The 10,608-nt window shown below is 40.5% G+C and overlaps 2 protein-coding genes across 4 annotated transcripts in view; one reads left to right on the forward strand and one right to left on the reverse strand.

Annotated features, from left to right (window-relative positions):
• The window catches only part of lg21h5orf34 (linkage group 21 C5orf34 homolog), a 5,101-nt gene extending 3,924 nt beyond the window's left edge, over positions 1 to 1,177 (reverse strand). The window contains exons 1-2 of the mRNA XM_046035152.1: positions 899 to 1,177; positions 666 to 755 (exon numbers count right to left, since the gene is read on the reverse strand). Coding sequence (XP_045891108.1) covers positions 666 to 755; positions 899 to 1,096 — 288 coding nt within the window. The 5' untranslated portion in view covers positions 1,097 to 1,177. The remainder of the gene's footprint in view (positions 1 to 665; positions 756 to 898) is intronic.
• Positions 1,178 to 2,937: 1,760 nt separating this feature from the next.
• Positions 2,938 to 9,984, forward strand: rnf34a (ring finger protein 34a). Of its 3 annotated transcripts, none has more exons than XM_046035773.1 (8): positions 2,938 to 3,097; positions 3,663 to 3,881; positions 4,820 to 5,203; positions 6,124 to 6,186; positions 6,522 to 6,723; positions 6,913 to 6,942; positions 7,163 to 7,204; positions 7,804 to 9,984. In XM_046035773.1, exons 1-8 carry the CDS (start codon positions 3,092 to 3,094, stop codon positions 7,989 to 7,991), a joined length of 1,134 nt encoding a protein of 377 aa, XP_045891729.1. In that variant the 5' UTR covers positions 2,938 to 3,091; the 3' UTR covers positions 7,992 to 9,984. The 3 variants fall into 3 exon arrangements, with proteins under 3 accessions (XP_045891729.1, XP_045891731.1, XP_045891730.1); XM_046035774.1 differs by lacking the exon at positions 2,938 to 3,097 and adding an exon at positions 3,113 to 3,343; XM_046035775.1 differs by lacking the exon at positions 7,163 to 7,204.
• Positions 9,985 to 10,608: the final 624 nt, after the last annotated feature.

Consider the following 10,608-nt stretch of genomic DNA (forward strand, 5'->3'; position numbering starts at 1 on the left):
ATGGCAACAGCCTTTTCACCTGTTTAACCCAAAAATCTATTGATCGACTCCAGACTGTCCAGAACTCAGCTGCCAGGCTTTTAACCAGAACAAAGAAATATGACCACATTACTCCTATTTTAGCTTCATTACACTGGCTCCCAGTATGTTTTAGAATTGACTTTAAAATTCTATTGATCACTTTTAAAGCTCTTCATGGCCTCTCGCCTTGTTATATTTCTGACCTTTTAGTCCCATACGCACCAGCACGCACCTTGAGATCCTCGGGCAGAGGTCTGTTGTCTGTTCCAGAGTCTCGACTGAAAACTAAAGGGGACAGAGCATTTGCTGTCAGGGCCCCGAGGCTCTGAAACAGCCTGCCTGAGGAAATCAGGTCGGCTGAGTCAGTGAACTCTTTTAAGTCCCTTCTTAAAACATACTTTTATAGGAGAGCCTTTCCCGATCTTATTTGACTTTATTTTATCCCTTTTATTTTATTGTATTTTACTAATTTTATATTAATTTTTCATGCTCTTATCTTGTTTTTTTTTTGTATTATTCTTTACACTTGTTAAAGCACTTTGTAACTTGTTTTTGAAAAGTGCTCTACAAATAAGGATTATTATTATTATTGCCCAAACATAACTTGAGGGACTAATAGTGAACAAGGAAATAGCTCTTGGTACCTTCTTGCAGTCAGCAGGGATGAGTTCCTCTGGTAGATACGGTCTGCTGGCATATTTATTCCTAAATCCCAAAGCAGCTACCATCAACGTCTGTAAAATGACATGATAACAGAGGGACTGAGCAATGGAGAAGACAACCAAACTGTGTACATTTATCCCAGCAAATAACAGCATTTTAAATTACAAGGAACCTAAATAATTTCTATAGAAACAGGAATACTTAATGTTTACACCTTGTAAGTGCTGATGGTGAACCTTGTCCTTTGTCGGACTCTCTCCGCGGGCTGCAGAGGGTGTCCGGAGGGGTCTGCGGGTTTTAGCAGCATGAATTCACAGCCACACGGTGACACTTGTATCTGAGCTCCGTTTCCGTAACGAATATCCACCGACTCATCCTCATACATGATCATCAAACTGACACTGGTTTCCATCGGTACACCTGCACACGGGATCCACCTTTCGCGGGTTGAAGACGCGCTGAAAACTCAAAACACGGACACGCGTCGGTCAACGTCATCAGGTGGAGACGTTTCTTATTGGCGCGCTCGCCGAGAGGGGAGAGGGAGCGAGCCGGACCGGAAGTGACATGTTGAGGTGTTTATTTTGTTATTTAATTGTTTAACTCAGTGTTTAGCACATTAAACAAACACAGTGCAGAGCAATGAGCAGGCAAATGCTTTTTAACTACTTGACTCTAATAACATTTTAACAAACAGCGAGATTGGTCAACTCTTTAAATTACAACCGCCATCCCCTAAATTCAGATTTGCTCTTTCCAAAGGGCTTTAGGGTCATTTTAAGAGCCTGTAGTTCCCTGAGTGTTTTTTTTCTCGCTTGCTCCTGCAGCAGATTTCTAGCATTAGATATAGTGGACATGGACAGCCATAACTCAATAGGCCTACAGCCAGTGTTGGCTGTTTTGAGAGAGCCAGTAATGGCTGTAGACTATAAATTTTGAGGGGACAAGGGACAAAGTTGCAATAACTACATTGAAGTTGAGTCACTATGAATTAAAACATAGGCGGGCACTAGGAAACACCTGAATGTAAAGCATGCTTTATCCAATGCAGCAATTATATTGAAGATTATTATTTATTTGGACTTTTTTTTTATTATTATTAAATCTAGTTTAAATGGATTTGCTATAACTGCATTTATATTAATGTGTTGGATTAGCATCATCAGAGTGTATAAAGAACACACAGACATCTACATATCTTATATCAATTTAATTTCTAAACTACCAAACTACTAAACCGCTCACCCCCATTTTCCCGGGATTATCCCTTATTTTACCGTTATTCCATCCCGTTTAAATATTTTCCGTAAATCTCCCGTATTTTCAACCTTTCTAAAAAAAATGAAGGGTATATTTAAATGTTTGTTACGCTCCCATCTGGTAACGCAGGTGGCAGTATAGAACAGAGGAAGAAGAACAGCAGCGAGGGGTTCAGGTTTGATGATGCATGCTCTGCAGAGTTTCACTCGGGTATATTGCCCTAAAAATAGATGCGTGCGAACAAAGATGCAAGTTAGTACTATTGACAGGTTAGTACTTAACCATAGGTGTCATTTACACAAGGGGACACTGGGGACCACTTTTTGAATGATGAGAATGCTTTGAGAAAGGTTTATTTGCACAATAAGAAACATGCAATGCAATGTAAATATCTAAGAAACAAATGTGCATTGTCCAAGAAAGTAAGTTAAGCTAAAAAAAAAAAAAACAAGTTGCTGATCTCTACATTAAATTACATTATATTTTTATATTTTGTAGTGTAAAAGAGATTTCAACCATAAATCTTTTTTTAAAAAGTCTCCAGAATGCAGGAAATTAAGTGTTTCATGCTCAAAATCTTCAGATCATATATCATAGTCGTGAATATTAATTCTAATATCTTCTTGTTTTGTTCACATATCGGGAGCAAGTTTATCACTGCGCCCCTAATCTGAGCCCTTAAATGTCCCCACCATTTTCCAGCACAAATCCATTAGAGACCAATTTAGACTGCTTCTTGCACAAGGATTTAATAAACAAAAACTGAAACTGCTTCCCTTATTATTTCCCTTATTTTCAAATCCCCATGTGGATAGGTATGCATCTCTGTCCTCCTAAATATTACATACTGGACCTCAAATGGGGGAGACGGGTGTTGATGACTGGGAAACAAACTACACTCAATTCTACATATGACCTGTGGGGGGCAGCAATACATTGTCGCTGCGTGCAGGCAGGCTGTGGGCTATTTCTTTCAGAGAGGAGAAGAAGAAGAAGAGTCAGCAGAGGAGCTCGACCCCGATGCTTTCATCACATAGAGACCTACGATAGAGACGCATTCAGGCAGTTCAGCTAAATAAGTGACACTCCTTATGGCAATGGTTACTTCGCCAATCTGCTTTTTCACAGTAGACACGCCGGAGCTGCAATGAAGGTGCCATTTTCTTTACATAACCTCTGCTCCAATTTGCTTAGAGTCGATATGAGCAGCTAACGTTAGCTCGTGAAAGCTTCATGTCGCTGTAGCGGGGAGCGGGCGTTATGTTACGTAGCCTGTGCCAGCTGAACTAAGCTAATAGTCAAAACGGTCGGATAGGCAGCAACTCTGACAGCTGTCACTAAACATCGACTTGACAGTAAATGTTAAACATGACATTCTTTACGTACATTTACATTGAAGGTTTGTTTAGTTATTCTGATTTCTCGCAGTTGCACATTTGAAATGTTATAGTTTAAGTAGCTTAATTGTCTGCTTGTGTTGTGGCAGTGTTTGGACACTTCTAACATTAACTTAGCTGCTTGCTCTTCGTGTCTGCATGGTTTATGTTTTATTGTGTTTAGTAATCTCTCTTCCATAATAGGTTGCCTCTATACCATGTTCATACATGATGCTGTTAAGAGATGCACCTATTCACGTTTGATATGCTGTCACTATCTGTGACATCCACCAGATCAAAAGGAAATTTAAAACTGAAATAAAGGTGTTTTGTGACTGTCAGGCAGGGGCCTCGTCCATGTGGGCTTCATGCTGTGGTCTGCTGAATGAAGTCATGGGTACTGGGGCCGTCAGAGGCCAGCAGCCAGGGTTTGGGGCCGGTGCTGGACCCTTCAGATTTGCCCCCAGTGCAGGATACTCCACATACCCGCCCACCAGCTCAGGGAGTCCCAGTGTTGTATGCAAGGCCTGTGGTCAGGCTTTCTCAGTCTTTAGGAGGAAGGTAGGTATCTGGATGCTCTTTGTGATGCCAGTACGTGCTAATTGGTCTGACTTAACCCGAAGGGAAAGGTGCATGTGTGGAAGCAGAGGGGGATATTAGATGAATAATTTAGACAGAGGTACTAATTACTTGCTGTACGTCTCTGTGGAAAACTAGTCATCTAGTTGTTGGCATGTAGCTAAGAGTGCATGTTTTTATGCTCATTTGTAATGGGTCTTCATATTTTTAAAGTTGTCTGGCCAATGGGCTTAACATGTAAAAGAAGTTAAATAAGTCTGTATGAGCATAAAACACTAATAATTAGTTAAAAACATTTTTAACAAAATCATTTGTAAGTCATTGCTACAAATAAAATGCTCAAATTGTAAAGCACCTTTTATAGAGCAGAGCATAGCTGACCACTGAGCTGAAATAATGTGTGCGGACAAAAAAGGCACAAGCTAATTTAATTTACACCCAGGGGCTACTAATTTCTCTTGTAATTTCTTGTGCCCTTCTAGCTGATTGCAGAAACAGATGGACAACATACTGTAATATCGTCTTCACCGAGTGCTCATGTTCATGTATTGCTCAGGGTCTCATTCTCTCTGAACCCTGTGCTTCACTCGCTCACCGTGCCAGTCGAATCCCACATCTTGCATTTATTACTGTTTGATGTTTGATGTCACTTAAAATAAATGAGCTGCCTTCTGTCTCTGTGCCTGGAGAGGTAGAGCAGATGTGAGTGATTGAAAAATGTAGGAAAGGTGTAATGGCATTAATATGCTATTGAAGTTTTAAGTCATATCGCAAGTTGATGTTGAAATATTAAAATAAGGGTTAAAATCAAAACATTTGACCACATTTTGATTTCAAATGCTGTGTTCTTTTATTGTTCTGGTTATAATATATGGTAGAAGTTGTCCATCATGATGTTTTTTTTCACTCTGTTTCTGCAGTATATTTGCTGCGACTGCAAGAAGAGCTTCTGCTCTTTGTGCTCCGTGCTTCAGGAGAATCTGCGCATTTGTGCCACATGTCATTTGCTGAAGGCAACAGCCTTTCAGCGGCCGCGGCTCATGCGCCTACGAGTCAAGGATCTGCGTCAGTACTTGCTGCTCCGTAACATCCCCACTGATACCTGCAGGGAAAAAGAAGACCTGGTGGACTTGGTGCTCTGCCACCAAGGCATTGAGGAAGAGGAGGACCCCGACACGGGCAGTCTCCGCTCTCGTTCCATGTATACCCCGACCCCTACCACACAGTCTGCCTCAGAGCTGTCTACTCTGGTCGCCTCTCAGGAGGAGCCGCTCAGCAGGAGTGATAGCTCTGATACCAACCAGGTCAGGACCAGCTTTGAACCATGTATGATCTTTAATAAGACCATACGTCAGCCATGTCTTTTTAATTAATTGCCAAAGCACAGAAGTAAGTCTGCCAGCCTCTCAGTTTTGAAGCGAGTCATCACATGGCCCTTCCTGTTTGTTCTTAAAACTAGCGGCAAAAATAATTAACCTGACTAGTAAAAGTTTGGATTTTCATTAATGGTGGCTAGTTGGCACAAAGCTTCAAAGGGTTCACACGAGTGTTTTTCCACAGGTTCGTTTACGTCATCACTTCAGGCTCTTTGCTGATCTCCCACAAGTGTAATCTTTATAAACGGATATCTGCATGTGAATTCAGAATATGTAGGCAAAGGAGAAGAATTTGGTATTGAAAGCATTTTGATTTCCATTTGTAGAGTAGTATTGACCAATCAAATCTGAGCTGGCTTTTGTTGCATGCAGGTAAACGGTCCATGTGGAGAGCAAAAGCATTGGCTGAGGGGTTCAGATGTTGCCAAAGATGAGTCTGTGTGAACCACTTGACATGTCACCAAAGACAAATATAGAATTATTATATATTATAATTATTGTTCATCTTTTCATCCTGGCTTTACTACAATTTGTAAACCATCTAAAAAGAAACTGGTCAGGATTTTACATGGCAGAGAGGCAAAAAGTAATGGAGAGAACAAGAAGCGCCACAACTGGCACTAAAAAGGGAGCTCAACTCCAAGCAGCCAGGATCCACTATAAATACTTGTACCAGGCCTGCTTAGGGAGCTTTAAGCTTTTCTATCAATGGAAGGTACAAGACATTGTTGTTCTCAAGGTATCAGTAGACTGTCTGCAGAGTGTCTAATCCTAATCCTCAGTTAACTGGCTTGTTCTTTGGCATGTTGTACACACTGATGTTTGTTATTGCTGCTGTTGTGTTGCAGGATATAGGTGATGCCACATCTGAGTCTCTCCTCAACTTGGACCCCAGTGAAACCACTCCTGAGGTGATCTGTGACCGATGAATGTCCCTCATATTACAGTAATCAATAAATTAAAATTTAAAGTGCTTTTTTTGCACAAAAGAAGCTGTAATGAACCCCTTTATTCTTTCTATAAAACACAACACATGGAGGATTCTGGGAAATATCAGCTGTATTTTAATCTAACCTTTATACTTACATTTTTAATGAACCTGAGTAAAATGTTTGTCACTGTGTGTCATGAGGCTGCCTCTTAAATAATCAAATATTAAGGTAATTTAAAGACACAAAGTTTCTCATGGGAATCTCAACTGCCAATTAGATTTTTGTCACTGATGTCTTGATTCCTGCTCCTCTAGGTCAGTCCTCAGACACGACGTCGGGCCCGAGCGTCTCTCTCAGACATCTCCAGCTTGAGGGACATCGAGGGCCTCTCTGTGAGGCAGCTAAAGGAGATCCTGGCCAGGAACTTTGTCAACTATTCAGGTTGCTGTGAGAAGTGGGAGCTGGTGGAGCGCGTCGGCAGACTTTACAGAGAGAAGGAGGAGAACAGGAAATCATGTGGGTATTAACTTTGTCTCACTGAGTAAATATTGTCTGCTTTAGTTTATCAGTTGTTGGGTATAAAAATGTCCTAATTAATTAGATGTACTATAGAATGTGTGTACTGAACACAGGCAATTATTTATTTATATATAATTTGCTTTGTATAATAAGTTGCTATGGTAACTTTGATTTCTTTTCTTGCAGTGGAAAATGTGAGCAGTACTGTAACCACAGGTAAGCTGTCACTCATCTGTCTGCATCCTAGATGTCAGTATTGGATACCACATCCTGTTTTTAACCATAAAAATCTGATATCTCTGCTGCTTCTGACAATATTATTTACTGTAAGTAATAATAAGTTGCACCGATCACAAGCAGAGTCATTGAAATGAGTCTTCTCATTCAGAATTATGATGAAATGTCTCTTGCTTGCTTTACTTCTCCCACACTAAAGTGGTGGCCTTCCCCCCTCCCATCTGCAACGGTGCCATCGGAGGTAAGGCTTATAGATTCCTCGCCACTGTTGCTGCGGTCACATGTACCATCTGTGACTCACCTCTCCATCGTCCATCTCCCAACAGTTTCACCACCACATCTATATTCACTGTGAACCCATTCTCATTCGTTATCCCACTTTCCTCTTTGTAAAGTCGCTATATCTGGTCCTCCTTGTGGATTGGCATTTTCTGTGAGGGTCTCTGGCTGTTTTGTTGAGGCTGAAAGTAAATATTTATTTATCCCACTTAGGAAAAGAAATGTAAACATGTCAGTTTCATTTGTCATTTTCCAGGAACGTTCATCCACCCCGAGATCAATCTTCCTTTATCCATTCATGTGTTCAGCGTGTGAAGCTTATTATACTGAGAACTGCAGTATGCTAGCCGTGGATATTCACTCTCTTACAAGCACGGTTCCAGTGATAAAGACTGTGCGGTTGTCATAGAGACATCTTGACAAATAGCCATAACAGGCATTGATATTTTTGAGGAGATTGTGAGCATGACCTTACCAAGATATGGCACACTGGATAAGACGAGGTATTTTATTAAGTGGTGCAGTATGTCACCTCTCTGTTTCTGTGTCCTTCTCTTGTAGATCGTGAGAAGGGTCCGCTGACGATCCAAGACGACAACCTTTGCAGGATCTGCATGGACGCCATGATCGACTGCGTTCTCCTGGAGTGCGGTCACATGGTCACCTGCACCAAGTGCGGCAAGAGGATGAACGAGTGCCCGATCTGCAGGCAGTACGTCGTGAGGGCCGTGCACGTCTTCAAGTCCTAGTACATCACTTCAGCCCCTGCTTCAGAGCAGCAGCTCAGACTGAGACTGTACCTTAATGAACCATGCAGCTCATAACTTATGAATCTCCCCTCCCCCAAAAAAACAACAATTTTGTGGATGTTCCATGTTTGTATCCCCTAAATTCTCACATTATTTGCACAGGGGGAATATTATGTGAAATGTGTACTTCTTAAGAATTTGACTCAGTTTCAGTAGTGGGCAGAGCGTAGGATCGTACCATCCTATGAGTCAATCCTCAAGGAAACGTATTTTAAGTCTGTGTTCATTCCTAAGTGTCTGTTTTTCTTGTCTCACAATGTTTTCAAAGCAAAGAATGTGTGGCACTCAGCCACGTGCAGTCTTGTTCCACACAACTCACCCTCAGATCTGCCTATAAACTGTAGCTGGCACTCAGCTCTGCTGAGTATTCTTAAGAGCACCTCTCTTTACAACTGCTGCAAGTGACTTACATATCTTAGTAACACAGAAGACAGACACATACTGAAACTCGCCACAGTAGAGAGGGGGTGAGTGAAACAGGTGCCAAATAATGGGTCATGCCCCCATGCGTCTCACCCATTTTTCCCCTCAACTGTGTGAGCCAGTGTGTGGCTGAACAGAAAGCACTTTGTTCACAGTTCACCACTGCAAACTTTGTCCAGTAACAGTGGCTGAGGTAGGAAGTGTACTAATTCTTAAATACTTGTCCCAACTTAAGCTTGACTGAGGGAGTTTGAAGGGCCACTAACTTTTTTTAGGTTGGTGGAAAAAGCTAATGGGGAATCACTGAGCTTGATTTCTGTTTAAATGAAACTTGGTGTTACTTAGCCCACAAGTGAGCAGGTGCGTGATATTGATGAAGTCAATCAATGCATTATCAACTTTATTACATTCACCTCTTTTGTTATAGAAGCGCTTATTGCAATGCATTACACATTGAAATGGTCACACAAAGTCTGTCATTACAGCAATAGCTAACCTCCTCTATCACCTCTGTCCTGTCTCAGCACTTTAGTGGAGACAAAAGACAAAAAACGGTGCTAACTCATCCAACCATCTTCCCTGAATTCCAGCTGAACTGTGGATGTGAAACTGAATGTTTTTCATTTTTGTTGTTGTATATTGGGAGTGGACTGAAGTGTCTTACTGCGTTTTAGTTGATTTTCTCTCACGTAGGACTAATGTATTGAACTATCTATTCAAAGATATAGCTATGAGTTTATTGACACCTGTGGTATAGAAAGTATATAGAAATAATGACTTGCTAATGTAAATTTGCATATATTGATCAATATGAGATGTATATATCTATATTTTTTTTCTATTTGATTTAAATTGTGTAATATCAGATTATTGAAATGTCCCTGGGATTGGATTAGTTATTACATAAACATTACATTTTCCTGTCAGGTGGTTTAAAGTGTGTTTAATCTGCATAGGTTTGCTTGAACTACCTGTCCCTCTTGAAGTAGAGCATGACAAGAACCTGAATGACACTGGTTATGTTATGTTAATTTTCTTTTCCCATTAATCTAGCTCATTAAGAATTATCCAGCTCTGCACTGTACCCACACAAAGTCAACATTGCTGCTATTAGAGTAAAGCTGTCCCCAACAATCATTACCGGGAGCAGAGCAGGTTGCACTTTTCCTTTTAGAGAGGGCGTAATTGTGTGCAATTTGGTCTTTGTATTTGGGATTGTTGAACTTTTTATTTTGGTAATTAAAGATTTTAATTAAAGTCTGTTTTTGTATACTCATGCACAAGCGACGTCCCTGTACTATCTTGGATAAAGTAATGATTAGTGTTCAAATGATCAGTCGATTAATTGATGAACACAATATTTTCATAATTGAGTAATCGTTTTAAGTAATTTTTAAGGCACGCCAAACATGGACTGGTTTTAGCGTGTCTTGCAGGGGTTCTGTTTTATATCATTGTATTTAGGGATTTTTACAAGATAAACTATATTAAAGGGATGCATACAATTGAATCTCCCTGCATTTGTTTTGGTTTTATTAGATAATGATGTTGCCCTAAATTACATTATTCACATTGTGAGAATCAAAATGTATCATTGAAAGGATTAAAACAAAAGACGAAGTTTTTTTCAGATTTTTCCGCTTTTTTGTTGTTCTTTTGGATATATTCACCTCATAAGGCCTCTAAAAAGTCTTAAAATGAAACGAGTACAGCCACACTAGCAGTTTAGCGAGGCTGTACTTGGTTGGAGCTTTACATGCTAACATCAGTGTGCTCACATGCTGATGTTAACCATGTTAACTATTTTAATTCAGGGCTAAACACAATGTACTGATGGGAACGTCACTAGTTTTGCAGACATTTTGTCAGGCATTGTCTAAAGTGAATTGTTGACCTGATGATGCATTTATGTTAGAAGCTAGATCACCAAAAGTTATTCTTTTCATCCCGAGGGAGGCGTGAATGCGTGTACCAAATTTAATAGTAATCCATCCCATAGATGTTCACTCAAAACCACAAATGTCACCTTCACAGTGGCACTTGACGAAATGTCAGGGGATCACAAAAGTCAGCAGGATTCATCCACTGGGGATCATGAATGTCTGCACAAAATGTCATAGCAGTCTGTTGAGTT

The sequence above is a fragment of the Micropterus dolomieu genome, linkage group LG21 (genome assembly GCF_021292245.1).
Source record: "Micropterus dolomieu isolate WLL.071019.BEF.003 ecotype Adirondacks linkage group LG21, ASM2129224v1, whole genome shotgun sequence".
Classification (NCBI taxonomy): domain Eukaryota; kingdom Metazoa; phylum Chordata; class Actinopteri; order Centrarchiformes; family Centrarchidae; genus Micropterus; species Micropterus dolomieu.